Consider the following 27655-nt stretch of genomic DNA (forward strand, 5'->3'; position numbering starts at 1 on the left):
CCGAGCCCGCCCGCCTCTCCCTAGGACGCTGCGGCACCGGGCCCGGCCGCGGTGGGGATCCCCTGTGGGGCGGCGGTGACCGCACCCGCTGGGAACGGCGCCGGGACTGGTGCGGACCCGCCCGGTGCTGCCCTGCCCCGCCCCGGCGCGCTCCCGCTGCCGCTCCGCCCCGCGGGGCCGCGCAGACCCGCCCGGCGCGGCGGGACTCTCCGGTAAGCGGCGGGAGCGGGAGCCAGCACCGCGCTGGTGGCCGGAGGCGGTGGGGCCGGCCCCTGTCCCGGTCCCATCCCGATGCTGCCCGCTCGCCCGGTGTCGCCAGTGCCGTCCTCCGCTTCCCCCCGCTGTGCCTGGGCGGCCCCCCGAGCCCCCGCCCGCCGCTCCATTCCTCTCCCGCCCCGGCCCAACCGGCCCAGAGACACCCCCCCCCCGGGCCCGCCTCGCTTTCCCTCCCCGGGACGCTGCACCGGACCGGCCCCGCTTCCCTTCGCCGCCCGCTCGGGCCCGGCCGCGGGATGGAGGGAGCCGGGGGGGCCGCGGGGCTCCGTGCCGCCCAGCCCGCGCTCCCGGGACCCCCGGCCGGGCTGGAAGCCGCACCCCCACCCGCCGGCATTTACCCCCCGGGACCTCCCTCCCGACCCCCTCCCGCCCGCGCCCGGCTCCCGCTGATCCACCAGCCAGGGCATCGCGCCTCGTCCCATCCCCCGCCCCGGGGCGCTCCCGCGCGGCCCTGGCGGCGCCCCCGGCCCGGACCCGGCTTCGGGGCGGTGGCTGCCCCGGGACACGGTGGCAGGGCCGCGGTCGTGCCGCTGCCGCGCTGCAGCCCTTCTCGTCTTTCTATTTTGCAGCGGGTGCCGGAGCAACGCGAGGCAGCTCCATGCCCTTCCCGCCCGGCCTCTGAACCCCACAGCGACCCTCAGCAGGTGAGAAACGTGGGGCTGGGGAGCGGATGCGTCTGTCCCGCACCCGTTCCGCACCCACCGGCTCCCCCCGAGCAGAGGGACCCTCCTGCAAGTCTGCTGTGTCCCGGCGCAGCCCCGCAGCTGCCCAGCCTCATGGCATAGATCTGCTGCCGAGGGGTTCGCACCCGCCCGGCATGTGCCACGCTCAGTGGTGAGCAGCACTGCCCGCTTGCGAAATGCTGCCAGGAGTTGAGCAACACCGGGCATGGGTCCAGCCCCGCTGCTTCCCACTTACACACTGGCATGGGCTCCCACGGCCCCAGAGTGGGGACCGTGTGGCCTGGAGTTGTGTCCTGGGGGACACGGCACCTATGGCTGCCCCTGATCCCCTTGGTGCAGGCAAGGATGTGGGCAGAGCTGGTCCCCGGGGGCAAACGGGGCTGCCCCATGCTTCTGCAGCCAGAGAGGCCCCCATAGTCTCTGCTCTGGTGTCGGGAAGCAGGATCGCTCCGGGCAGGAATCATGTCAGTGGGTCAGTGATGGTCGTGGGGGCTGTGGGGAGATGTGTGTCGCCCCCCTGTGCAGTGGCTCTGGGCACAAGCTGCAGAGTCTCTGCCGGGGCATCAGCCCCGAGGGCAGTGGAGACCGCCCAGCTCTGCTGTCGTGCCCTTCGGGGTCGCTGCACCGCTTCAAGCGGCTGCCAGGAGCGCGGGATTTGATCGCTCTAACAACCCTGCTGGCACCGGTGCCTCTGCCTCCCTGCGGGCAGCCCTTCCGTCTGCCCCAGCCTCCTCCGGCATCGGGGGCCAGGAGCAGGGCTGGCCCTGAGCCCAGGTAGGGGATACTCTGGGTGGGCTCTGCCCCATACCCCCTCGCTGCTCCCCAGGCCTTCAGTGCTGCCTCACACTGCCATGGTGGGTTCTGGCTGCCCCCTGCCTCACTGCCCTCCTGCCTGTACCTGGCAGGTGTGGGGCCCTGCTTGGCCACGTGTCCTCCCGACGGTCACTGCTATCGGTGTCTGTGGGTGAAGGTGCACAGCAGGGCCGGCTTGGGGGATCCCTGCACTGGTGAGGGTCACCCCAGGGTTTGCTGCCTCCCCTGCCCTGCTGTGCTCTGTGCCACTGCAGTGAGAGCAGCGAGAGTGCTGCAGGGTGGGCTTGGGGACCCTCAGCGTGGGCAGGCCCATTACAGGGGACAATCCTGTCACCCTCACCTCCTGCGACGTCCCAGGGATGGGATGGGGGTGGCCCAGCCCAGCCCCACAGCGGTGGCCCCTGGCCCAGGGATACTGGCCCAGCTGATGGAAAGGAGGGGGGGGCCGCAGGAACTGCTGCCTGGCCGGGTCCTTGTGCTGGGCTGCGGGGTGGGGGGGGGGTCTGGCTGCCATCCCCAGTGCAGCCCCCACAATCGGAGCCCTGTCATTAGAGGGGACTGGGTGGCCGCAGGGACTGGGCTGGCTGCCTGAGGATGCCACGCTGGGGTTTGCCAGGGGCGCCGAGGCCGGCGGGGGGGCCCGGGCTGTCCCCCAGGCCCTCGCTTTCTGCCCCACAGCCCTTGCCCGGCGGGTCACGCTGTCCATCCCCCGCGGGACCCTCAGTGCCGGGTCTGTGCAGGCAAAGCCCCCGGCATCCGCTCCTGCCTGCGCCCACGGGGCTGTGGGATGGCCCTCCGCGCCCCCCCCCCCCCACCCCACCCCCCCCCCGGCTGGCTGGTCTGCGGGGCAGGACCGTGGCCCCTGCGCTGGCACTCGCTGCCGGTGGCGATCGCTGCTGGCTGCCCCCGAGCGCAGCAGGAGCCGCGGCACGGAGGTGGGGCTGACCGAGGAGCCAGGCCGGGGCTTGGCACCGCCGCTGTTTGGACGGAGCGGCCCGGTGCTGGCCGGGACACAGGCGCTGCAGCAGCCGCCGGCGGCGGCGGTTTTTTTTTCTTCTACGCCGGTATAAAAGCTGCCGCCGGCGGCCGGCGCTCGGCAGCCCCGGCACAGCGGGGCAGAGCGGCGGCCTTGGCCTCGCCGCGGAGGGAGGGACCCGGCCCACGAGAGAGGCAGGCGGAGGGGCCGCGGGCCCCGCCGCGCCCTGGGCCCCACTCCGTCTCCCGCGGGGGCAGGTCCCCGCCCCGGGGGCGCGCACCGGCCGGACAGGCGCCCGGTACCCCTGCGGGCAGCGGCGGCAACGCAGCAGAAACCGCAGCCTTTCCGGGTCGACGGGCGATGGGGTGAGTGGGGCCAGGCCGCCCACTCGTGCCGGGGCCCGTGGGGCACAGCCGGGCTCACACACACACCGGCCTCTGGGCAGCCGCGGGTGGGTGGTCATATGGCCCCCAGCCCTACCGTGGGTGACGGCGTGGAGGGCTGCGGCCAGGCACACCCCCCACGGGCAGCCGCCGAGGACCCCGGGGTCGGTGCCGGTGCATCTCCCCGGGGTGGTACGTGGAGCTCGGCACCGTGGCGCGGGGGGCAGCGGGTCCGTGGGGGCGGCAGCTGTGCCCACTCCTTCCCGCGGCTGGGATGGGGACAGCGGTGGGGACCGCGGGCCGGGGCGGCAGGAGCCTCGCACGGGGGGGGCCGGTGCCGCACGGGGGGGTCCCGGCCTCTCTAGGTCTGGGCCGGGGCGGCGGGGGGCTGCATCCTGCGGGGTCCGCAGGACAGCCCCTGCCCGGGGTGGCTGTGCCTGCCCTGCCTGTCATTCCCCCGGGCCGGTCCCCGGGCGCGGCGGTGGCACCGCGTGGGCGTGGGCGCCGAGCCACGCAGCGCTGTGATTCATCTCCCGGATCTGGCGGTTTCGAGGTCGCGGGGCGGGGGGTGCGGGATGGGGGGAGGATATTTTTGGTGGCAGCTTCTAAAGTTGCAGTGTCTAGAAAACTTCTGCCAGGCTGGGGGCCGCACCGTCGCGGCGTTGTCCTGGCCCAGCTGCGTCCCGCGGGTCCGCCGCGGCCATGAGGGGCTGCGGGACCCCAGCCCCCCACGCCGGGTGGGCGCATGGGCGGCGGGGTCTCCCGGAGCAGCCAGGTGAGCCGGGCAGGAGGGAGTCGGGGCAGCTGACCCGTGCCATGCGGACCCCACGGAGCTGGGGGGGGCTGGCACGGAGCTGCATGGCTGTGCGGGGGTCTGCATCGCCTGCCAGGAGCCCCCGCCCCACCCCACCCCCCCCCCTACCCCCCACCCCCCCCACCCCATCTTGGGCGAACTCCGGCCCTTGGGTGCAGGTGCTGCCCGGGAAGTGAGGGGCTGCTGGGGGCTCTGGGTGGTCTCCTGCCCTCAGGTCCTCAGGGGTAGGTGGGGGAGCTGGAGTGTGCTGCCAGCCCCTCCCGGCACCGCTCCCCATTTGGGGGTGCAGGGAGCTGGGGGGCCTGTGCTCTGCCCGTGCCGGTGGGGGGTCGGTGCATGGCCACCGCGGGTGCTGGTGGTGCGTGCCGGGGCTCCCGGTGGTGCGGGGAGCGTGGCAGAGCCCGGGCACTGTTAGGCACGGACACAGCCCTGTTTCGGAGTACTACCCTCGGCCGGTGCTGCTGGCGCCGGTGCCGGGCGGCTCTGCCAGGGCCAGCTCGCGTGGGGCAGGAGCACCCCGAGGAGCAGCGTGGGGAGCATGGCCGTGCCAGACCACCCGCTCCCTCCTGCTGCCGCGGGCTGGGCTGTCCCGGGGCAGCCGTCCCAGTGGGAGCCCGGGCTCCGGGCAGCCCCTGCTGCGGCGAGGGTCTGTGCGGACCCACGGGGACGGGGGACGGGTCTGTGCTCCCCTCTGCCGCGGCGGGGCGGGTCCGGGGGAAGGCGGCCGTGGCCGAGGGGCCGTGATGGGCGCTGGCTGTGGCTCTGAGCCTGGGCGCAGCATCTGCCAGCTGCGCTCTCGACGGTGACGGGCGACCCGGGGGGGAGCGGGTCCTGCTGGGCAGCGGGCGGCGAGCATCACCCCACGGTGGCCGTGAGCCGTGGCCGTGCACCGCCCCTGCTTGGGTGTTCCAGGACCCCGCACGCCGCAGCGGGACGGGCTCCGGTGAGCACCCGTGGCAAGGCGGGGTGACCCGTGCCAGGGTCCCAGCCCCGGTCGAGGAGCCCAGAGGAGTTCCCGTGCCTGCCAGGGTGTCGGTGCGGCATCGCTGCTGGCAGAGGTGGCGGCAGGAGAACGGGGGGACGGGCCTGGGGGTGCGGAGCACCCCCCGGGCAGCCGTCGCCATCCCTGGGCTCCCCCTGTTCCACGGGGCCCGGGCCCGGGCTCGCCGTGCTGGGCACAGCCTGACCTGCGCTGGGCTCGCCCTGCTGCAATTTCGGCTGGAAATCGGGCACAGGCAGTTCCCGGGGTGGTGGCTGCCAGTGCGGGAGGGGCAGCCAGGGACGCGGTGCGTCCTCCAACACCCGGTGCCAGGCGGGCGGGGCGCGGCCAGGGCCGGCAAACGCGGCCCCGGCTCCCGGCCAGGCGCGGCACGGCGGTCGCCTCGTCCCCGGCAGCGGCCACAAGCGTGGGGCGCGCCCGTGCGTGCTGACCCCGCGGCGGGGGGCCCGACAGCAGGGGGCGGGCAGCGGGGCTCTGGCTGGCCCCCGCCGCCCCGGCCTCGCCTCCCGCCTGGCTCGGCCCGCCGCCGGTCCGGTCTCCCCTCCCGGGTGCCGGCGGGGGGGGCTTGGCGCGGGGGGGGGCGGGAGCCTGCGGGCCCCCACGGCGGCGTGGGGCGTGGGGCCGGGCCCTCTAATCGCCTCAGCGGATCAGGCAGGCCGGGGCCGGTCCCAGGAATGCGGCTGCGGCAGCGGCGGGAGCCGCCGGGCCGGCTCGCGCACAGGCGCTGATCGGAGCCAGCCGGTAATTAGCGGCGCGGCGCTGGCAGCCGCGGCCCTCTGCGGGCCTGCCCCGCTCGCTGCCCCGGCCCCTTCCTCGCACAAGGGGCCATTGTGTGCGCCGCCGGCCCCACGGGGCGCGGCAGCCTCGGCGCCGCTCCGGTCCCCGCCGCCCCGTCCCCCCGGCACAGCCGGAGCCCCTGGGCCCGGAGCAGGGCGAGGTGGTGGCACTGCGGCCGCGCGGGTGCCCGGAGGCACGGGGCGCTGGTGGCGCAACCCCGGGCACCGGCGGAGCCCCGCGGCTGCCGGGCGTCCCGCCTCGCCGACCTGCGCCCCCGGCCCGGGGTGCGGTGGGGGCGGGCGGGGACCGATCCGGCGCGGTGCGGGGTCTCCCGGGCAGGCTGGCTCCAGGCGCCACTCTGCAGGGCTGGCACGAGCCGCTGAGCCGCTGCCGGCCGGCTGCCCAGCTGTGCCTGCCCGGTGACTCAGCCACCACCACGGAAAGCAGAAGTTGCCCCCTCCGGGTGCCCATCACCCTTTCCAGCAGGGTCAGGCCACAGGCTCCGGGGCACCGCGTGTCCCCTGCACGCCGGGCCTGGCACCGTGGGCTCACCCACCCTGGCACCAACCTGCCAGGTCCCTGCAGTGGCACTGCTAGAGCCTGGGGGTGAGGGGCTGGTGGCACCTCAGGGGGCCAGGAGCCCCCCTTTTTGGGTGATGGGCTGGCAGCCGGCTGCCCCATGCCGAAAGCCGGTGAGAGTGCAGCTTGGTGCCGCTTCCCAGCCCGGTGTTCCTGGAGAACAATCCCAAGTGTGTTCCCGGGGCCCTAATCCCTGCGAGCTGCCAATGGGATTAAACCCAAAAAGCGGTTTAGGGCTGGGAGCGGTGAGTGCCTTCCCACGCTGGAGCCCTGGCACCTGCCAGCTGCAGTGGCCTGCCACCACATCCCTGCGATGGGTGGGATGGGGCACTGTCCTGCAGGAGCTCTGCCCAGGCATGACACTGGTGGGGGTCCCACAGTCTGGCTGGGCTGGCACGAAGGCGCTGGCTGTGCCCGGCTGGTTGCTCAATGCTGCTGACCTCCCTGTGGGTTCTGCCCCCCCCACCACAATGCCCTGGAGCCCCCTGCTCCCGGCAGCTGCTCTCACCGGCACTGGGGAGCCTCCCCCCCCCTTGCTGGTCCTAGTCCTCAGGGCTGAGGGGGGATGCAGCCATGTGAGACCCCAGGAGCACAGGGTGCTGGGTGCCCTGTGCTGGAAAGGGACCCCTTGCACCCCCCTCGAGTCACCCAGCAAGGGCAGGCTGGGGGTACCAGCTCCATTTGGGAAGGGAGAACAGAGGTGCTGGCTCCTTCCGCAGTTCTAGCCTTAGTGGGTCGGGCAGGTGCACTGGTGAGACTGGATCAGCTCTCTGCTACCTGTGCCACAGCGGGGGCTGGCTGCAGTCCCTCTCAGGCACGGCACTGCGGGGTGCACAGATCGGGGGGTCCCCATCCCAAGTAGCAGGGGGAGTTCTGGCTGCTGGCTGTGGCTTGGCGTGCGCCCCAGGAGAGCGGTGTGGCAGGTCGGCTAATCTGCACTCGCTGGAATGTGGATGTGCTGGCTCAGGCCCCGCATGGGGAGCAGGGATTAGGGAGCAGCCGGAGCTGGGTGGCACCAAACCTAGGAGATGGTGTGATCTAGTGCGGTGGCTAGGCTCGAGGAGCCACGGCCTTGGCAAATGCCAAGCCTGGCTGTGGCCACCATGCTTGCACCCCAGGGTGCCTGTGAGGCACGGTGTGGCGGGAGGGGTGCCAGTGATGGTGACGAGGATGGTGATGGTGAGCCACCCATGTGAGACGCAGTCATCCGTCACCACCCTCCTCAGTCCCCGCCGTCACGTGGGGCCACCTCCCGCGGCAATAAACCCAGCACGCTGGTGCTGGAGGGGTCAGCCTGGTGCACCGGGAGCTGCCGAGGGGCAAGTGCAGGGCGAAGATGGCCGGTGGGCAGGTGTGGGGGGATGGGATGGGGGTACTGGGGGGCTTTCAGGGCTGGGGGGGGTGTCCGTTCCTGCCACTGCCCCCCAGGGCCTGGCTCCCTGCCTGCCCTGCGGGTCTGGGTGTGTGCCCAGGGTCCTGCCGGGGGGGCTGGCCCATCCCGCTGCCCCGGCTCTGCTTCCCTCCTGGCATTTGTCTTGGCCACTGCTCTCCCGCTCCCACTGGCAGCCAAGACAAACCAGCCTGGGGCCAGCCCTGCCTGCGCCTCCCCCTGGCCCCTGGGCAGACCCCGACCCCCTGCCTGTGGCTTTGCCGCGGGGGCAGCAGTGGCACCCGGTGCCTGGGAGAAGGGGGGCATCTCCGCTGCCGGGGGGGAGCACCAGCTGTGCCCCTGAGCACCTTTCTCTGCCTGCAGGTTATGCTGCCCCGACAGCGTCCCCTGAGCCCCCGTGAGAAGGAGAAGGGCTAAGCTGGCTGTCCTGGGCCGCCACGCCGGCACCATGACCCACTCCCAGGTGTCCTCCGAGATCCACCACATCGTCTCCTCTGCCTTCCAGAGTGTAAGTGCCATGGTGGGCGCAGCCCCACGGCTGCTGGGAGGGGAACGGTGGGGCTGCGTGCGTGCCGCTGCCTGGCTGGGCAAGGGGTGCTGCGGCACGTCCCTCCTGCCATGCTGCACTGCAGGGTGGTGCCCCGTGGCTGAGGGGTGCTGGCAGGGCTGCATGGCGCTCACCCCGTTGGCACTTGCTGCGTTGCATGGCCATGGGGCAGGGCCGTGCCCCACAGCTGCCACCCTGGGGCAGGCTGAGCTGACTGTGCCAGGGCGGTGGGTGGCCTTGAGGCAGGTGCTGCTGGGGCGCGTTGGGCTGGGGCCGCAGGCTCTGCCGGTGCCGCTTGCCTGCCCCAGCTGTGTGCGGTGCCAGTGCTGCCAGCGCTGCACTCGGTGTGGGTTCATGGGGTTGCCCAGGAGCAGAGTTAATGATTAACCCTTTGCATCGTGCTGCGCGGCTGCCTGGTGCCGTTGGGCAAGTCCCCATTGCCACGTGACCGGGGATGGGACCTTGTGTCCCCTTCCTCGCGGCTCCGCTACCTATGGATTTCCTCCTGTGCTCCCGGGTAAGCTGTGGCCTCGCCCCAGCTGGCAGGTCCCTCGCCCCACTGGCACCCATCCTGGGGCTGAAGCTGGGCCCAGCATGGCCGTGGGTGTCCCGTGGGCGAGGGAGCGTGCCGGGGCACGCAGGGACATGGGGCATTGCTCCGGCATGGGGAGCTGGCTTGGGTGCTGTTCAGCCCCACTGACAGCCGTGTGCCCCCCTGGGCCACAGCGCACATGGGGACGTGGGCACTTGGTCACGCCAGGCCAGGGACAAGGCGTGTTCAGCAAGGGGGTCCTGGGTGTCACTGTGGGCACAGTTGGAGTGCAAGTGCTGGGGTCTGGAGGAGCCAGGCCCCTGGGGTGGCAGGGACAGGTGACATGGTCACGGTGTGGGCAGTGGATGGGGAGTCCAAGGTTGTTTTGGAGCAGGCGGGACCCTGGAGTTGCGGTGTGGGGGTGCACTCCCAGGTGGGGGGCTGTCTCGCTGGGAGCCGCAGGAGCTGCTGGGGCACTGCAGGCACTGGGCTGTAGGGGGGGGTCTCAGCGGGCGGGGGCTGTCAGAGGGGTCTCTGGGGGCAGCAGGAGGGATGTGGCAGGAGTGGGGGGATGTGGGCAGAGGATGCAGCCTGACTGCCGCTGTCACAAGGCAGTCATGATGCCATGGGGTGGTGGGTGTAATGGGATGGTACGGGGCTGTCTGTTCCCTGTCACCCCGTGGCGGTAGCAGGGCCTGGGGGCTTTGGAGTCACCGCACAGTGGGGACGGGGGCCAGGAGACCATGGCTCCGCTTGAGGACACGATACTGGGGCTGGGATGTGCCAGGTTGGGGGGGCTGTGGCACCGCCATGGGGCACAGATTCCAGGTGTGGGGCTGTCCCCGGGGAGGGTGGCAGCCCCCACTGCCGTCCGCAGGTGTCCCAGCAGGCAGAGCCTGACACCCACCGCCTTGGTAGGAGACAGTGCCTAGGGTGCCCCTGTCCCCATCCCCGCCCCCTGCCATGTCCGGCTGTCACTGTCCTCCCCGGCCCCCTCCTCCTGGTGCCCCCAGCCCCATGTCGTCCTGCCGGGGGGGTCAGGGACCTGCCTCTTCCCGGGGGTCGCTGCGGGTGGCCAGGGCAGGGACCGACCCCCGGGCTGAGCACTGCCGGTGGCTCGGGGCGGGGGGTGGGGAAAGCACCTGCCTTGCCGGGGAGGGCTTGACCGGGAACGGGGGCGTGGGGGGGAAGCCATGCTTTACCGGGTGGGTGGCGACCCGGCCCGGCCCGGCCCGACCCGTGCTGCACCGGGGGGGTGGGGGGTGGTGCGACCGTTGGGGGGCGTCGTGCGGCCGCGAGCAGAGTCGGTGCGTTCCGGGGGCCCGTGCAAGGCTGGGGGGGTCGGTGCGTTCGCGGGGGGGTCGGTGCAGTGCCGGGGGAGTCAGAGCTCGGCCGGGGGTCGGTGCATTGTGCCGGGGGGGGGGCGGGGGAGGGCGGGGTCGGTGCGTTCCCCGGGGGAGGGGGTCGGTGCGTTGCCGGGGTGGTCAGTAGGTTCCCGAGGGGGGTCGGTGCATTACCGGGGGTAGGTGCTTTCCCGGGGGCGTCGGTGCATTGCCGGGGGTCGGTGCATTGCCAGGGGGGAAGCCGGAGCTTGGCAGGGGGGCGCAGCCCGATGCTGCGGGCGCAGCCGGTGCCCTCTGCGGGCCGCTGTCACCTTGAGGCGGGCACGGGGCGGCTCCGTCAATATTTGGCGAGGCCGGGGAAGGAACCGCCGCCCCCCGCCCCCCCCCGCCGCCCCCCCCCGCCGCCCCCATCCCCGGCCGTGCCGTGCCGCCCCGATAAAGCGCTGCGGGAGCTGCGGCGGGAGCGCGGCTCCGCCATGACTCAGGTAGGACCAGCCGGGTGGGGACGGCCCCCCCAGCACCCCCCCGTATCCATTCCTGCATCCCCCCTCTGCACCACCGCACCCCCTGCCCTGCACCCCTCGTCCCGTCCCGTCCCCCCCCAGCCCTGCACCCCTGCACTGCACCCCCCACCCTCCTGCACCCCCCCCGGCCCCCCTCAGTCCTGCACCCCTGCACCACCTGCACCCACATCCCCCTCGACCCCTGCCCCGGCTCAGGAGCCCACCCCTTGCACCCCAGCACCCACAGCTGGGTAGCACCAGCAGCATAGGGATGGGGACACAGCACCGGGGGCACAGCACCAGGGGCACTGCAGGTGCTAGGGCTGGGGTCCACAGGGGGGCATGGCACTGGGGGTTCTGGGGGTACATAGGGGGGCACGGCACCATGGCATGGCACTGGGGGAACAGAGGGTGCACAGGGAGCACAGCATTGGGGGTGCTGGGGGTATACACGGGGGCACGGCACCAGGACGCGGCACTGGGGGTGCTGTGTCCAGGCTGACCGGGGAGTATGGCACTGGGGTGCCAGGCTGGGGCTGCAGCAGGGATGCAGGTACTGGGGTGCTGGGCACATGCAGGGGATTGCAGCGCTGAGGCTGGGGTGTGTGTGGGGTGGCCGGCACCCAGCTCAGGGGTGCAGCGGGGGTACATGGCCCATGGAGCACTGGCAGGCACGTCCCTTGGGTGCAGTCTGTGGGGAGTCAGGAGAGCCGGTGTCCGGGGTGCCTGTTTGCGGGGCTGTGTGACCACAGCACACTGGGAACTGGCAGCATGGTGGGCAACAGTGCCAGTGGTGCTGGGTGCCCGCTCAGCCCCGCTGCTGCCCCCACAGCCTGAGCAGGAGACGCCAGGCGCCGGCTCACCTGTATTCGGGGAGGAGGAGGAGGAGAAGGACCTGAACAAGGCGCTGGGGGTCGAGCGCTTCGAGGAGATCCTGTGTGACGCACACCCACGCAACGCGGAGGAGGCCGGGCGCAGCTACGGCGAGGAAGACTTCGAATGTGAGTGTGGCCCGGGGGGCAGCAGGCAGGCAGCAGGCAGGGCACCAACCCACCCTGTCCCCCGCAGACCACCGCCAGTCATCCCACCACATCCATCATCCACTCTCCACGCACCTGCCCCCTGACACCCGCCGCAAGAAGGGGGTGCCAAAAAGGGGCAAGAAGAAGCACCGCCGTGCCTCTGTCCCTGGCGAGACCCCCACCATCGAGGAGGCTGAAGAGGATGAGGATGAGGCATGTGACACGGAGACAGAGCGGTCAGTGGAGGAACTCCTGCAGCCCGGCCCACCCGATGCAGTGCAGGTGAGCCAGGGCTGGGTGTGGGGCGCAGTGCTGTGCTCCCCCTGCTCCAGGGGCTCTTGGGGTGGGCTGGGCTGGGCATGGCCAGGGTGCCAAGGCTGGAGAGGAGCTGGAGCCAGTGGTGCCTGTGGCTGGGGCACACGGCTCCACAGCAGCCAGTTCCTCCCATGCCGCCTCTCAGTTCTTCTTGCAGGAGGATGAGGTGGCTGACCGCCGGGTGGAGGAGCCGGCGATGCCCCCTGTACTGCCTGGCTCCCCCTTGGAGCCCCGTGGGTCCATGTCCCCCAAGGAAGCCCGGGTAGGCAGGTGAGTGGGGACCAGGGCCAAGTAGTGCAGGGGCTTACCTGGAGCTTGGGTGGGGATGGGGCTCTCAGGGGCAAGCAGCCCCCTCCAGCTGCCCCACAGCAGGGCTGGGGGCAGAGCAGGGGCTGAGCTCTGAGGTGGGTGCCTGCCTTGCAGCCCCGATGTGGAAGAGGGAGGTTTGGTGGAGGGAGCAGCTGCCACCGAGGCTGGCTCCCCTGGTCGCTCCATTTCCAAGTCGCAGCTGGGGCACCGCAGCTACAACCTGCATGAGCGGCGGCGGATTGGCAGCATGACAGGTGTGGAGCAGGACCGGTACCAGAAGATGCCAACAGACGAGTCAGAGGCCCAGACACTGGCCTCAGCTGACCTGGACTACATGAAGAGTGAGTGGGGGGCACCTTGCACCCTGGGGGCCATGCTGACAGCAGCCGTTGGCGCAGCAGGAGCTGAGCCGTGCACCGGGGCAAGCTGGGCTGGGGCTGGTGGGTCTGGCAGTGCTGGGTCGCCCCACAGCTGCAGCGGAGCCAGGTTGGGCACAGGCTCTGGCCGCACTCCAGGGGCTGGGTATGGTCACAGGGGACCACTTCCCAGGATGCCAGGGATGCGCCAGGTCTGCATCCATGTGGAGTGTGGCCAGGAGCCGTAGCCGGGGTGGCTGGAGCCAGAGGCGGTGGTGGTGCCTACCCTGGGTGCTCGCCAATCCCTGGTGATTCGCAGCTCTGGGGACTCTGAGTGACGCTGCTGCCTCAGAGCTCCCTGGGGAGTGCTGCCTGCAACAGAGCCCGCGCACTGACAGGCACGCACAGCCCTTGGCACGGGGGGCTTGGGTGACCCCTCTGCAAGGAGCCACCACAGCTCCTGCCCCTCACCACTGGCACTGGAGAAGCAGCGACCAGGTGCTGCAGCACTCACCAGCTCACAGACCCTGTCCCTGGCTCCCTGTCTGATGCTGTCCTGACGCTGGGTGCTGCCCTGCCGCACTTGGGGACCCTGGGGCTGTGGTGGTCCCTGCCTGGCCCCAGCTCGGGTCCCTCTGCTCCAAGCTGCCCTGGCTGGGCCGCCAGCCCACACCTCCCCGGGCCCCCATGCTGGGACTTGGTGGTCTTCCTGTGCCAGGGCTCAGGGCGCAGGGCTGTGAGCTCCACAGGTTGCCCACCCGCTGCCATTGCTGTCCTCACTGTCTCTGGCAGGTCACCGCTTTGAGGACGTGCCGGGGGTGCGCCGGCACCTCGTCCGGAAGAGTGCCAAGGCACAGGTGGTCCATGTCAGCAAGGACCATAAGGAGCCCAGCATGCGGCACCGCAAGCAGGACCGGCAGCCCCACGAGGTGCGGGGTCCTGGTGCCCAGGGGGACGGGTAGGGCTGGGGGTCCTGGAGTGCGGTGCCAGATGGGGGGAGCAGCTGGGCAGGCACTGTGGAGGGGGACTGCCAGTGTGCGGCCCCCTCACCCCGCGGGGGTACCTGCCATCCTGGCGCTGACCCAGCTGTGCTGGCAGGTGTTCGTGGAGCTGAACGAGCTGGTGGTGGACAAGAACCAGGAGCTGCAGTGGAAGGAAACGGCGCGCTGGATCAAGTTTGAGGAGGATGTGGAGGAGGAGACAGACCGCTGGGGCAAGCCACATGTGGCCTCCCTGTCCTTCCGCAGCCTTCTGGAGCTGCGCAAGACGCTGTCCCACGGTAAGGAGGCAGGGATGGCCCCACTGGGCCTGGGCAGTGGGAGGGTCCCGGCCCTGCTCGCTTCAGCCCCCGGCTTCTCTCGCCCAGGGGCTGTGCTCCTCGACCTGGACCAGAAGACACTGCCAGGGGTAGCTCACCAGGTGGTGGAGCAGATGGTCATCACTGACCAGATCCGGGCTGAGGACCGCGCTAATGTGCTGCGGGCACTGCTGCTCAAGCACAGGTGAGTGTGGGGGGCAGCAGCCCACAGCCTCCGCTTTGCTCGGCTCCACTCCCTGCAGCGGAAGGGACAGCGCTGTTTCTGGGACCACTGGTGTGCAGTGTGCTGGCAGGGGTGGCTCTGCCAGGCTGGTGGCCATTCTCCTATTGGGCCACCACAGATAGCCCTGGCTTTGTCCTGCAGCCACCCAAGCGATGAGAAGGACTTCTCTTTCCCCCGAAACATCTCGGCTGGCAGCCTGGGCTCCCTGCTTGTGCACCACCACAGCACCAACCATGTGGCTGAGGGCAGCGAGCCGGCTGTCACCGAGCCCCTCATTGCTGGCCACGCTGTGGAGCATGACACACGGGTCGATGTGGAGCGGGAGGTGAGCCTGGCTCCCGTGGCCATGCCCCACCATCCCCAGCCCTTTGCCCATGCCTTCCTCCCAGCCTGCCATGGCTCCTCACCCTTGGGAGGGGCCCTGACCCCAGCCCTGCTCCTCGCTCTGTCCCTGCAGAGGGAGGTACTCACCCCCACGCCCCCAGCTGGCATCACTCGCTCCAAGTCCAAGCACGAGCTGAAGCTGCTGGAGAAGATCCCGGACAATGCCGAGGCCACAGTGGTGCTTGTGGGTACGGAGGAGTGGCAGGGGGGTGGGATTGGGCACTACAAGCTGGGCTCCCATGGTGATGCCCCTGTGCCCACCCAGGGTGCGTGGAGTTCCTGGACCAGCCCACCATGGCCTTCGTGCGGCTGCAGGAGGCGGTGGAGCTGGACTCGGTGCTGGAGGTCCCTGTCCCTGTGCGGTTCCTCTTTGTGCTGCTGGGGCCCAGCAGCACCCACATGGACTACCACGAGATCGGGCGCTCCATCTCCACCCTCATGTCTGACAAGGTGAGTGTTGTATCCCTGCCGGGGCTTGGGAGCCCACGGTGCCCCTGGGCTGGGTGCTCTGACCCCGCTGCTGCCCCGCCAGCAATTCCATGAAGCTGCGTACCTGGCTGATGACCGCCACGACCTCCTCAATGCCATCAATGAGTTCCTGGACTGCAGCGTGGTGCTGCCGCCCTCCGAGGTGCAGGGTGAGGAGCTGCTGCGCAGCGTCGCCCACTTCCAGCGTGAGATGCTGAAGAAGAGGGAGGAGCACGAGCGAAGACTGCTGCTGGAGCCCAAGTCCCCCGAGGAGAAAGGTGCCAGCACAGCAGGGCTCGGGCAGGGTCTGGGTGGGGGCACCTGGCTGGCAGGGTCTCACTGTCTGTCCATGGGGCACAGCGCTGCTGAAGTTGAAGGTGGTGGAGGGTGAGGGTGAAGAGGAGGATGACCCCCTGCGGCGCACGGGCCGGCCCTTTGGGGGGCTGATCCGGGACATGCGGCGGCGGTACCCCAAGTACCTGAGCGACTTCAGGGATGCGCTGAACCCCCAGTGCATTGCAGCCGTCATCTTCATCTACTTTGCCGCGCTGTCACCGGCCATCACCTTTGGAGGGCTGCTGGGTGAGTGCTGGGGGCACGGCACTGTGCTGGGGCACTCAGCTGCTGCGTGCTGCCCCGTGGGTAGGAGCTGCAGGGCCAGCGGCTGCGACACTGGGGAGACGGGCCCTGTCCCACGGGGTGTGCCTGAGCCTGTCCTGCCTGCAGGGGAGAAGACGCAGGACCTGATTGGGGTGTCTGAGCTGATCATCTCCACATCACTGCAGGGTGTGCTCTTCTGCCTGCTGGGCGCCCAGCCCCTGCTTGTCATCGGCTTCTCAGGGCCCCTGCTCGTCTTTGAGGAGGCTTTCTTCACAGTGAGAGTGGGGCGAGCCCCTGTGGAGGGTAGCAGGGCGGGGGGACATTCCCAGGTGCTGTGGGACAGACATCCCCCCTTAGCCCCGCTGCTCCTGCTGGAGCCCTCCCCATGCTGCTGCCCAGGGCTTTGCCCCAGCCCTGCGGCCATCCCTCCTGCTGACACTTGTCTGTTTGTCTGCATCTGTCCATCTGTCCGCACGGCACCGGCAGTTCTGCACATCCAATGAGCTGGAGTACCTGGTGGGGCGTGTCTGGATCGGCTTCTGGCTCATCCTCATTGTGCTGGTCATGGTGGCCTTCGAGGGCAGCTTCCTGGTGCGCTTCGTCTCCCGCTTTACCCAGGAGATCTTCGCCTTCCTCATCTCTCTCATCTTCATCTATGAGACCTTCTCCAAGCTGGCCAAGGTGAGGTGGCAGGGCTGGGGTTGGGGTGTCTGTGGGGCAGGGGCAGGCAGGCCTGGCCTGAGCACTGTGCTGCCGCAGATCTTCCAGGAGCACCCCCTGCACGGCTGCCTGCGGGTGAACAGCACGGTCACGGAGGCAGAGGCGTGGAGGAACACCAGCGCAGCCCCGGCCAATGGCACAGTCGACCGTGCTGCAGCCAAGGTGACGGGGCAGCCCAACACGGCACTGCTCTCGCTGGTGCTGATGGCCGGCACCTTCTTCATCGCCTTCTTCCTGCGCAAGTTCAAGAACAGCCGGTTCTTCCCCGGACGGGTGCGTGGGGCAGGCGGGACGGCAGCGCAGGCACTGCGTGGGGCCCTGGGGTGAGCCCAGCTTTGGGGGCAGGGCTGAGCCGGGGTGGAGGGTCGGGCAGTGGGGCTGGGGCTGGGCTGACGCTGCTCTTCCCCCAGATTCGGCGGCTCATCGGGGACTTCGGGGTGCCCATTGCCATCCTGGTGATGGTGCTGGTGGACTACAGCATCCAGGACACCTACACGCAGGTCAGCACCCAACCACCCTCCCCGGGCAGGGCACCCCAACCCTGCACCCTCCTGGGGGGGTCCCAGCACCACACAGCCCCAGTCCCACTTGCTGCTGCCATCCTGCTCCCGGCGTCTGCAGTGCTCTGCTACCTCCCGCTCCTGGCATCGCACCTTTCCTCTCCCTGCTTTGCTGGGAGCCCTTTGAGTGCCAGTGCCTCCCCAGCTCACTGCACACCCCTCGGCACCCCTCACTTGGGGGGACCTGCCTACCAGGGGGCAGAGCTGGTGGCCCTGCCCAAGTGTTTCTCGCCCCCTCCTCACAGAAGCTGAGCGTGCCTAGTGGGTTCTCGGTGACAGCCCCGGACAAGCGGGGCTGGGTGATCAACCCCCTGGGTGAGAAGAGCGACTTCCCGGTCTGGATGATGGTAGCCAGTGGCCTCCCCGCCGTCCTCGTCTTCATCCTCATCTTCATGGAGACACAGATCACCACGTGAGCGCAGCGGGGCCGGGCTGGGGGTCCAGCAGGGCAGTGCGGGGCACGAATGGGGCAGGGTGTGCCGTACTGTGCTGAGCTGAGCCAAGCTGTGCCATGCTGTGTCAAGCTGTGCTGAGCTGTGCCATGTTATGCTGAGCTGTGCCAAGCCATACTGTGCCAGGCTGAGCCGTGCCAAGCTGTGCTGTGCCATGCTGAACAGTGCCATGCTGAGCCATGCCAAGCTTTGCAGTGCCAAGCCATGCCAAGCCCTGTCAAGCCATGCCGACGGTCTGCCCTTGTGCCCAGGCTGATCATCAGCAAGAAGGAGCGGATGCTGCAGAAGGGCTCTGGGTTCCACCTTGACCTCCTGCTTATTGTGGCCATGGGTGGCTTCTTCGCACTCTTCGGGCTGCCATGGCTCGCCGCGGCCACGGTGCGCTCCGTCACGCACGCCAATGCCCTCACCGTCATGAGTAAGGCTGTGGCACCTGGGGACAAGCCCAAGATCCAGGAGGTGAAGGAGCAGCGGGTCACCGGGCTGCTGGTGGCTGTGCTCGTTGGTAGGTCCAGCCCTACCCACTGTGGGTCCCCCACCGGCCCTGCTCCATCCTGCATGGCCGTGGCAGGGCCGGGCAGCCATGGGGAGCTGCAGCGGTGCAGGGAGCAGCATGGAGGTGGGGGGACTGGGTCCACACAAACTGGGGTGCCCTGAGCCCTGGCTGACTTGGCATGGCCACTGGGCACCAGTGATGCAGGAGCCTCCCCAAGCGTGGGGTGTGACAGGGCAGGGAGGAGTGGGGCTGGGGAGGGGGCTTTGTGAGCCCTGGCCCCAGTTGGAGCTCCGGGTACCCCCTGCCTGGGCACTGCAGCTGACCCTGCTCTGGCCCAGGCCTGTCCATTGTCATCGGGGACCTGCTACGACAGATCCCACTGGCTGTGCTCTTCGGGATCTTCCTTTACATGGGTGTCACCTCCCTCAATGGCATCCAGTTCTACGAGCGCCTGCAGCTGCTGCTGATGCCCCCCAAGCACCACCCTGATGTCACCTATGTCAAAAAGGTTGGGGGGGGGGATATCTTAGGGGGTGGGACCCTCATCTGGGGCACTCTCAGGTTGGGGGTGTCTGCAGGACAGACTTTGGCAAAGCCTTGTTCAGGGGGTTGGGATCGGGGGGACACAGGGCAGTTCCTGTGGGGCAGCCAGACCCTGGCAGGGGTGTGGGGGAGCTGTGTCTGGGGAGGGGGCGAAGGGGGACTGCTGGGGGCCAGTTGTGCTTGGGGTGGGATGGGGAGTTGGGGGTCTGGCACACGTGTGGCCCCAGCACTGACACCCGTCCCTGTGCAGGTGCGCACACTGCGCATGCACCTCTTCACAGGGCTGCAGCTGGCATGTCTGGCTGTGCTCTGGGCCGTCATGTCCACGGTGGCCTCCCTGGCCTTCCCCTTCATCCTCATCCTAACGGTGCCACTCCGCATGTGCCTGCTCAGCCGTATCTTCACTGACCGGGAGATGAAGTGTGTAAGTACCTGCTCCATGGCCAGCTGCGTCCCTCATCCCCGGGGGTGCTTGGTCTGTGACGGCTGGATCCAGCCAGGTGGGGGGTGATGGGGGCAGGCCCTCTCTGCCTGCTCAGCTGCCATCTCCCCACAGCTGGATGCAGACGAGGCCGAGCCCATCTTCGATGAGCGGGAAGGTGTGGACGAGTACAATGAAATGCCAATGCCGGTGTGACCGCACGCCAGCCAGCGAGTCACCCGGGGCCAGGCACGGCCAGGCCCCCGCGTTGCCGTCCTGTGCAGGGCTGGGGGCAGTGGCTGTGCAGCTGTGCCCGGCCAGGGACGGGCACCCCACGCTCCCCACACCTTCAGGTGGGACCCCTGCCAAAGAGATGCCGGCCCGCAGCCTTGCCCCACCAGGGACCCCCTGCACCCCTCCTGAGCAGTGCAGGGCTGGGCTGTGCATTCAGTCCCCCTTGGGCACATCCTGACCACGCCACGGGGCAGAGCCCCCCCGGTCACCCCCCAGCAGAGCTGCAGGTCCTGGCCCTGCCTCAGCCCCTCTGCAGCCCCAGCCTGGCCCTGGGCTCCCACCAGACAATCAGGTGTTGCCTAAATCTCACCATGTTTTATTTAACAGAGTAATTTAAAAGGCAATAAACAGCTTTGTAGTGAGCATGCCGGGCTGAAGGGGGGCCCAGGTGGGGAGAGGAGGGGGGCGAGCCCCATGCCCCCCTGCCCGCGCCGTGGCCGTGCAAGGGCAGGGCTGCAGGCAGCAGCACCCCCTGCACCACACGCTGCCAGGGCCCGGTACGGGCACTGCTGCCAAGGGGGGGGGGGGGGCATGGGGGTCACCTTGCAGGGGCCCAGCCCAGCTGCTGCCTCCTACTAATAAACAGAATGGACTTTGCACATTTTTCACCAGTTTTATTGTAAAGTTAACCCCTGCTTCCCAAGCGCCCCCCCCCCCTCCTCCCGCCTCAGGGCCTGGGGAGCAGCCCCCTGTGCAAACCTGCTCCCTGCCATGTGTGGGGGCTGCTGCAGCACCCCCCCCACCCCCCAGACCCCGCAGGTGCTAACCCTCCCTCCCAGTGTTGGGGGCAGGGACATCCCCAAGGCTGCCAGGAAGCCAGGCAAGGCCCCCTGGCAATGACTCTTACAGACAGGGCTGGGGTGGCTGGGCCGGGGGGGGGCGGCAGCAAGGGACCTCCCGCCCCCTCCCCACCGCCCCCAGCACCCAAACACTCCCCTATGCACCAGTCAAGTCACACCCCTTCCCCCTGCTAATGGCAATAAATAATCTCACACTACCCCAGCCCCACATCAAGGAGCAGGTGCCCACAGCCTGGCCCTGCGTCCCCCAGGACAGGGGATGGCTCTGTCTCCCCCACCCCCACCCCACCCCAAGGGGAAAAGGGCTGGCAGCACCCGCCTGCACCCACCCCTGCCCAGGGCCTGGGACTCGGGGCGTCTGTCCCTCAGAAGCGCAGCTCCCTCAGCTTCTGCCGCAGGTAGTGCTTGGCCTCCTCGATGCCACTCACCTTCTCCAGCTCCGTGTAGGGCAGCTGAAAGGGGACAGGGAGAAACCGTCAGAGCAGCCCTGCCACCCCCACCACCCCCTGCAGCCAGCCCCAGCCATCCGTGGGGCAGCGGGAAGAACCAGGACTCGGCACCTTCCCAGGGAAAGGACGGTGCTGTTCCAGCGGAACGGGGGACACGGGAGGAGCAGCCGAGCCCCAGCTCAGCATTCCAACCCACCCCAGGCAAGGTGCTGCCTCCTGGGGGGGCAAAATTCCCCACACGCCTGCCTGCGCTGGCTCTGCTACCCCCGACCCTGGCCACCCACTGGCAAGGGCGGGCGGCCCCATCCCCATCCCCGCTGGGGTGAGCCCAGCACACACGGGGGGCACACGTGGGGAGGATGTGCGGCACTGCAGGGCCAGGGGCTCTCAAGCCTCCCCTAACCTTTAACCGCAGTCGCCAACCACCCGGGGAGGGGTGAGGAACGAAACGCAGCTGCCCTCCTGCCAAGCAGGGTCGGGGAGCCTGGGGCTAGCGGCAGCAAGGGGCAGCCCCCAACAGCAGGGCTGCAGCAGCGAGCCCAGGTAACAGTTCTGCCCCAACGCGTCACTTTAACCACAGCCAGCGAGGGAAAGGCAGCAGCGGGACCCACGGAAAGGGCAACTCCCCTCCCTTTGCCCAGGGGAGCCAGTACAGGGCACCGAGAGGGAGTGGAGGCCCCACTGGGAAAGCTGAACTGGATGTCGGTCTGTGGAGCCAGGAGTACTCTGTGACCCCCAACAGCAAATACAACCTGGAGCTGAACACCCACCAGAAGGGCCACGAGCCCTGGGCCACCCCGACCACAAGACAGATGCACCCACATGGGGGGGAGCAGAGGTGGGTCTGGGCTTGTGCCCTGTCACTGCCCTTGCAGGAACTGTCTGGGGACAACCCGGCAGTCGCTTCTCTAAACAGACCCGGTCCCTAAAAACACCGATTCCCAGTTCAAGGTCCTCTTGCCCCAGGGCTTGTCACCGACAGCCCCTGCTCCAGCCCAGATGCATGCCTGTCCCCACACTCATCCGGGAGCACCAAAGGAATTGTGCAAACCTGCCCACCAGCAGCCGCATGGGAAGGGATCCACAGGGACAACCAGGAGAGTCCAGCCACCACCAGTGCCCCCCTCCACATTGCTCTCAGGGACCGGGGAGCAAAGCTTGCCAGGGCGGCTAGAAGCTCTGCTGGTCCAACATCCCCGAAGGCACCATCAGTGCTCATGGAGCACGACTAAGGGTGGCTGTCACCCACACGCCTTGGCCGCCTGGCAGCACCACAGAGGGCTAAAAGCAACAGGACCTGCACGCTCACCCCACCGCAGTCCAGCTCTCGGTGTGTTTTGCTACCCAGGCACAAGAGGAGTCCTGCCCCATCCCACCTGGGAACATGGAAGTACAGGAGAAGCCTCCTCCAGGCTTGGAGATCCTGCTAAAAGAGGCAGCCGCAGGGGGCTGGGGCCGGAGCTATGCAGGGCAGTGCTCAGCCCAGAACTCACCTGCCCTTCCCAGCCCCTAGGGCTGAGCGGATGAGCCCCGCACACCAGGAGGCAGCTCTGGCCACCCTGGAGAGCAGGGGGAAAGCATCCCCCTCTGCGGGGAAGTGACCCACCGGCTGCGCTGCTCAGGGCTGTGCCACCCAGCTGGTCCTGCACCGTCCATGGACAGCAGGAGACCAGGGCCCTGCAGGGGCTGCATTCATGAAGCCCACTCGGAGCAGGGCTGGGGCCCAGCCTTCTGGAGGAGCCTGCACAGGGCTGGGTCTGCAGGAGAGCTGTTGGGGAAGCGCTCCCTGCACGGCAAGGGGGTGGTCTACTATACCAGAAGCATCCAAGGCTGCTTGGAGAGGCCACTGCCATCCCTCGGGGGTTGCAGATCATGACACATAGGAGTTGGCCTGCAAAGGAGGAAGCTTTTTCTTACCAGCTCATTGAGAAACAGGGCTAGCAATAGGCATCATGAGGGGCCAGGATGGGAAAATTTGGCACAGATGACACAGGGACTCCACAGAAAGGCTAGATCCTGACATGGGCGCTGCACAGGGCTCAGGACCTGTTTGCGACCATCACAGATGAGCAAGTGGGATGGGACACATGGACAAACTGCACACACTGCCCCGGGACAGCAGACAGGCGGTGTTCTCCAGCAGTCCCATGCAGGCCAGGGGCGAAAAGGTTACTAACTTTGTCTGGGGAGAAGGAACCAAGTCCTCTGGCTCCTGAATCAAAGGTTTCTGGCAGTTCTGCTACAAAGCCATCTCCTTCCACTGCTTCATGCTCGTTTCCTCACTGCCCAGCTCTGCAGGGTCTGCCTCCCCAGCAGGCTTGCCCTTCAGACACTATGGAAGGATCAAGAACACAGAAAACTCCTTCACATGCAAACAGACTGGAAGCAAGTAATGCCAGAGCCAGGACAGGGTCTGTGGGAACATCAGATCCAGCCGCTTTTCAGGGCAGGATCCTGGGAAGGAAGGAGCGTGTCCTCACCTAGAAACTTTCAAGGGAAAAGAGCTGGCTGTCAATAAAAGGTCAGGACCACCAGGTAAAAGAACACCTACCTTGGAAAGGGCCAAGAGCCAGAGCACCTGTGGGCAGAGCAGAGGGCCCACAGTAGGTGACCCTGTCACAGCACTCCCACCGCCTGCCAGAGGGGTGGAAGCAGCACACAGGTTGGACCAGAGGACAGAGGCAAGGAAGGGTCCGGGTGCAAGATCCGTCAATGCCCTTTGCAGTCACGGCGGGCAGCCCCTGCGCACTGTGCCACAGCAGCCCTGCTCAGAGGCACTGCCAAACCCGCAGCTGCTGCTGCTACAGATCAGCGGCACCCCGAGGAGGAGCCGGCCCTGGCACGGTCACACAGACACAGCCAGACAGCTTAGCAGCATGCCAGACATGACAGGCAGTCGAGCACCCATTGAGCACACACGCGGCAATGCAACAGTCAGCAAGAGAAGGCCTTAAATTAAATACAAGGAGGGCTGAACTGCCAGGGTCAAAGAGCTGCAGACAGGCACAACGTCCAGCTGGACCAAGTCACAAGCCACATACCCCAGCAGTCAGTATGGGGGCCAATGCTGATTAGTATCCTCATCAGTGACCCGGACCAAGTGCACCCCTGGCAAGGCCGCACAGTACCAGACGGGGAGGAGCGGTGGTGCTGCCATTCAGAAGGACCCAAAAGGGCTGGAGAAATGGCCCCCAGGCAGGGAAGGGCCAAGCCCTGACCCTAGCAGGGAATAACCCCACGAACCAGGACAGGCTGGGGCCAACTGGCTGGAAAGTGGCTTTGCAGAAAAGGGACTAAGGGTCCCAATGGACAAACTGAATGCTGGCCAGCAGTGCTCCCTTGCAGCAAAGGCGCGACAGCATCCCAGGCTGTGTTAGGAAGAGCATGGTGAGCAGGCTGAGGGAACGGATCCTTCTCTGCTGCTCAGCACTGGTGAGACACATCTGGAGTGTCCAAAGCTGGGCTCCCCAGAACAAGACATGGGTATAGCGGAACATGTCTGGTGCAGAGCCACAAAGATGATTACGGGACTAAAGCACATGATACATGAGAAGAGGCTGACAGAGCTGGAGAAGAAAAGGATCGAAGCATCTTATCTATATGTACAAATACCCAAAGACGACAGATCCAGACTCCTAGTGGTGCCCAGTGACAGAGAGTGAGGCAAGGGCACAAACCCAAAATACTGGAAATCCCATTTAAACTTAAGAAAAAGCTACACACAAACATGCTCCCCCAAACACAAGAAAATCCTCTTGTACTGTAAGGGTAAAGCAGCATGGGCCTTGAGTCTGGAACAGGTTACCCAGAAAGCAAACTGTCACTGAGCCATTCAGAACTCGACAGGACATAGTACTGAGCAACCTGCTGTAGGTGAGCCAGAGTTGGGCTGGATGATCTCCAGAAGCCCCTGCTACTACCTCAACTACTCCGTGATTCTGTAAAGGTGTCAGAAGAAGAAATAGAGGAAATAAACCTCAAACAAGAAGAGTAACCACCAAGCTATGAAGAAGCTTCAACTCAGGAAGAAGTTGAACTGCCTGGGGTTCTTTGTCTTAAAGGGGTGGCTAAAGGGAAGCGACCTCTGGAACCACAAGCACAGAAGAAGGTAACCACAGGGCTGCTCTTCACTCCTTTGTGGTACCAGACCCAGCATCACCATGCTGGCTAACCAGACAGCAGGTTTAAAACAAACAGAGCCTGTTGCAAGTAGTACTGCCTGAAGCTTGTTGGCACTGGTTGCTGCAGGTGTGGAAGAAATACAGGACCAAAGAGGAATACAATGCTGAGAGAAGAGGTCCGTCAGGGTGACTCAACATGGCTGTTCAGACACATGCTCTGTTGCAGGAGTCCTTGGACTATCCACAGTCCATTTCTGACTCATCTTCTCACGATCTGCCACCGTGTGCTGCTGGAGGAGTAGAGGGGATGGGACCAGAGTGCCTGTTGTTACATACCCAAAGGGAGCTAACCATGCCAGCAGCTGCACACTGATAAGGCACGCTGAGCAAAGGGGAAGAGCTCCTGCAGCTTTCATCAGGCGGGTCCCGACACCTCACAGCATGCTGCCGGACGGAGCACCTCCCTGTGCACACGAGGAGCCAGAGCATGCTCTTCCTTGCCTGCACCCATGCCCATTCTGCCTTGCTCCTCAGAGCAAGGGGCTGGTGATCAGCAGCCCTGACCTGCACTAGGGGCGCAGACCCCAGCAGTAGCGGTTACCAGAGACAGCCTGAGATGGGGCATGGACCCCACAGCTGGGCCAACTGCAGGGTGAGCACAGTCCCTGGCTGCTGTGGGTGGCAGGTGTGCTGGGCAGAGGGCAAGCAGGAAAGGGCAGCTTTTGGCTCTCGGACGCAGTGGCACAAAGATGGGAGCAGGGGCAGCTGTGCCGAGCGCCTTTCCTCAACCAAGGGCATCCCGGAGCCCAGGCATGCAGCGAGAGCCTGCGGCATCAGCCTTGAGCCCAGCAGTGGACACTGGGGAGCCCTCCTCTGCACAACAAAGCTGCTGGTCCCCACTGCTGCCTGGGGACATGGCTGGCCCTGGGCAGCCCGTCCTGAATGCCAGCACAAGAGAGACCCAGGGCGCAGTGCACAGGAGAGCTGGTCCCGCTCCACTGCTCTGCACTTTGGGATCTCCAAGGAAATACCCCAACCTGAGTCACAGGACTGCCAAAGCTATGCATAAACAAAGGGCTTCTGAACTATGTATGTTGCAAATTATGAAATTAGGAGGAGCTTTGTGTTGGCACGCTGTGCCGTCGCAGCAGGGGAGGTAAGAAGCTTTAAGAAATGGTTATGGGACTGCTTGGTAGAGCTATGACTGCAACTCAGGTGATCTCTGAAGTAAAGTAAACAGGAATAAGAGGCCTGCGCTTCTGAGTTGTTTTCCTCAGAAAGATCTGTCCTCAAGCTAAAAATCACCCCACAAATAGGCTTATAGAAGCTGCACACCTTAAAACAACATCTGAAGTTTTCAAAGAAATCTGAAGACAATTGCGAAGGTGTGGCGAAGCCTCGAGGGCTTCTCTATTCACAGAGGCTGCACCAAATGGACCAGAGCTCTGAGACAGGCACCGAAGGGAGGTTTCCCTCCTTGCCTCGCCTCCACTTGCACATCCATGCTTGCAGAACTGACAGCCAGGACCACAGCGCAGGTTATCAGGCCGAGCCACATCCCCCACTTGGTTTCCACCCGAGGCCCTGCAGCAGACACTGCTGCTGCTGACATGCCTGCTGGGCCCAGGCTGAGCCAACTTCCCCTTCTCCCCTCCCTGCCCAGCAAGCAGGTTGGGTCCAAGCTCCAGGCGGCAGACCCGCAGGATGGGATTCCTGCTGGGCCAGCAGACAGGAAGGGGCTGGCCCCTTGTCTGTACTTTCCACTGGGGCACCAGGGCTGGCATCACCTGCCAGCTGCAATGAAAAAAGTCTTGGGGTGTGGCGGGGGAGGGCAAAAAGGAGTCATAAGGATGAGTCGCTGCTTCCTCTCATGAGCAGCAAGCATGGAAGGATGGCTCCTGTTGGATTGTTTACAGTGGGGATGCCAGCTCTGCCGCCCGCAGCCTGTCACCCATCTCGTCGCACAGCCACGGGCTGTTTCTGCCTGGCGGGAGGAGGGGAAGGGGGCAGTCCCCTGCTTACCTGCACCAGACAGTAGCCCAGCAGTCGCAAGTGCCTGTCCCTCATGGCTCGCGAGCCCACAAGTATGTCGGAGTTCTGGCAGTAATGCCATTTGTCATTGACCGACAGCACCACCCTGCAGAGGACAGAGCCAGAGGAGAAGAGCAGCGTTACCCCACGCCACAGACCCTGCAGGCAGGACAGGCAGCAGTGTGGCCCGCACCTGGTCCCCAGCACTGCAGTGGGTGAAGGGCAGCACCCCCTATGCCTGGCAGCACGCCCAGCTGGGACATGCTGCACCCCGGGGCCGGGGGGTGGTGGGGACAGGGGTCTCTGCAGCACAGCCTGCGTGGCCACCGGGCACCTGGCAGCACAGGGCAGAAGGGGGCTGGGGCTGAATGCTGGGGACAGCAGGGGCTGCAGCCGGTGCCAGCACGGGCCCAGGGCAGCTGTGATGCTGGAAGGGAGCGGGGACACAGACCGGCTACCTCAGTTACCTCTGAATCTCTTCGGCTCCTTGCGGCCCATCGCCTGGCCCTCGCTTGGGGCTGGGCCGGCACGGAGAGGGTGGAGGGCAGGCATCCTCGACAGGGGGTGGGCTGCTTTCCTCCGGTTCCTCCTGGTCCTGCTCCCCCTGGAAGCAGTTGTGATCATGCCCAGGGCAGCCTGCGGTAGCCTCCTCCTCCTCCTCCAGAATCTTGCTGATGGGGAACTGGAAGAGGGTGGCTGAGGAGGTGCCCCTGGGGGAGCAGTCAGGGGTGCCAGCTGGCTGCGCAGAGAGGCACTCGGAAGGGCTGCTTAACGTGGAGCTGCCCTGGCTCTCCAGGGAAGACTCTTTGCTCAGGCCGCAGTAATAGTCCGAGGGGGGCTGGTAGCAGGGCCCCCCCGGGGCAGGGCAAAGCGTGGGGAGGAACCGCCCAGCCAAGTTGCTCTCCCGGGAGCCCGGGGGGCTGCTTGGCGTCTCTGGAGCAAATGGGGCAAAGTCCTGCAAGTCCGAGGTCAGGGCCAGGACGCTTGTGCGCAAGGAGATGGCGGCAGGGGAAGTTGTAGCATGGGCAGAGGGAGCCTTGGAAGCTGCAGGAACACGGGAGAGAGGCAGCACAGTGCCCGAGCGGTTAATCCACAGCAGGAAGTCTGTGGAGAGAGAGAACAGGGATCAGCACTGGGCCTTGAGACCCCTTTACTGA

The 27655-nt window shown here is 67.1% G+C and overlaps 3 protein-coding genes across 4 annotated transcripts in view; 2 read left to right on the plus strand and 1 right to left on the minus strand.

The window, feature by feature from the left end:
• Positions 1-70: 70 nt before the first annotated feature.
• On the plus strand, positions 71-19696 carry SLC4A2 (solute carrier family 4 member 2). 2 transcript variants are annotated; one of them, XM_055803958.1, is made up of 24 exons: positions 71-212; positions 846-920; positions 8055-8199; positions 11449-11617; positions 11685-11920; positions 12099-12223; positions 12377-12603; positions 13411-13547; positions 13717-13897; positions 13985-14120; positions 14301-14484; positions 14617-14731; positions 14809-14993; positions 15076-15289; positions 15372-15593; positions 15738-15886; positions 16098-16292; positions 16371-16604; positions 16742-16831; positions 17137-17303; positions 17595-17848; positions 18178-18347; positions 18633-18806; positions 18939-19696. In XM_055803958.1, the coding sequence occupies exons 3-24, from the start codon at positions 8140-8142 to the stop codon at positions 19017-19019; spliced, it is 3705 nt and encodes a 1234-aa protein (XP_055659933.1). In that variant the 5' UTR covers positions 71-212; positions 846-920; positions 8055-8139; the 3' UTR covers positions 19020-19696. The 2 variants fall into 2 exon arrangements, with proteins under 2 accessions (XP_055659933.1, XP_027633325.1); XM_027777524.2 differs by lacking the exons at positions 71-212; positions 846-920; positions 8055-8199 and adding an exon at positions 8234-8755.
• LOC129784521 (spidroin-2-like) lies at positions 3834-6145 on the plus strand. The gene is made up of 2 exons (XM_055805159.1): positions 3834-3906; positions 5181-6145. Exons 1-2 carry the CDS (start codon positions 3834-3836, stop codon positions 6143-6145), a joined length of 1038 nt encoding a protein of 345 aa, XP_055661134.1.
• The window catches only part of FASTK (Fas activated serine/threonine kinase), a 14401-nt gene continuing 6442 nt past the window's right edge, over positions 19697-27655 (minus strand). Inside the window, exons 8-10 of the mRNA XM_055803970.1 lie at positions 26966-27602; positions 26490-26604; positions 19697-20349 (exon numbers count right to left, since the gene is read on the minus strand). Of these exons, the coding sequence (XP_055659945.1) occupies positions 20263-20349; positions 26490-26604; positions 26966-27602 (839 nt within the window). The 3' untranslated portion in view covers positions 19697-20262. The remainder of the gene's footprint in view (positions 20350-26489; positions 26605-26965; positions 27603-27655) is intronic.

This window comes from Falco peregrinus, chromosome 5 (assembly GCF_023634155.1).
Source record: "Falco peregrinus isolate bFalPer1 chromosome 5, bFalPer1.pri, whole genome shotgun sequence".
Classification (NCBI taxonomy): domain Eukaryota; kingdom Metazoa; phylum Chordata; class Aves; order Falconiformes; family Falconidae; genus Falco; species Falco peregrinus.

Excerpts from the sequence above, each read along its gene's own strand:
- LOC129784521 (XM_055805159.1), top strand. The coding sequence starts at position 3,834 with ATGAGGGGCTGCGGGACCCCAGCCCCCCACGCCGGGTGGGCGCATGGG. Across the intron at positions 3,907-5,180 it reads GGGTCTCCCGGAGCAGCCAG|GCAGTTCCCGGGGTGGTGGC; the intron begins GTGAGCCGGGCA and ends AATCGGGCACAG.
- SLC4A2 (XM_027777524.2), top strand. The coding sequence starts at position 8,693 with ATGGGACCTTGTGTCCCCTTCCTCGCGGCTCCGCTACCTATGGATTTC. Across the intron at positions 11,618-11,684 it reads CGGCGAGGAAGACTTCGAAT|ACCACCGCCAGTCATCCCAC; the intron begins GTGAGTGTGGCC and ends TGTCCCCCGCAG. Across the intron at positions 14,732-14,808 it reads GGCCACAGTGGTGCTTGTGG|GGTGCGTGGAGTTCCTGGAC; the intron begins GTACGGAGGAGT and ends GTGCCCACCCAG.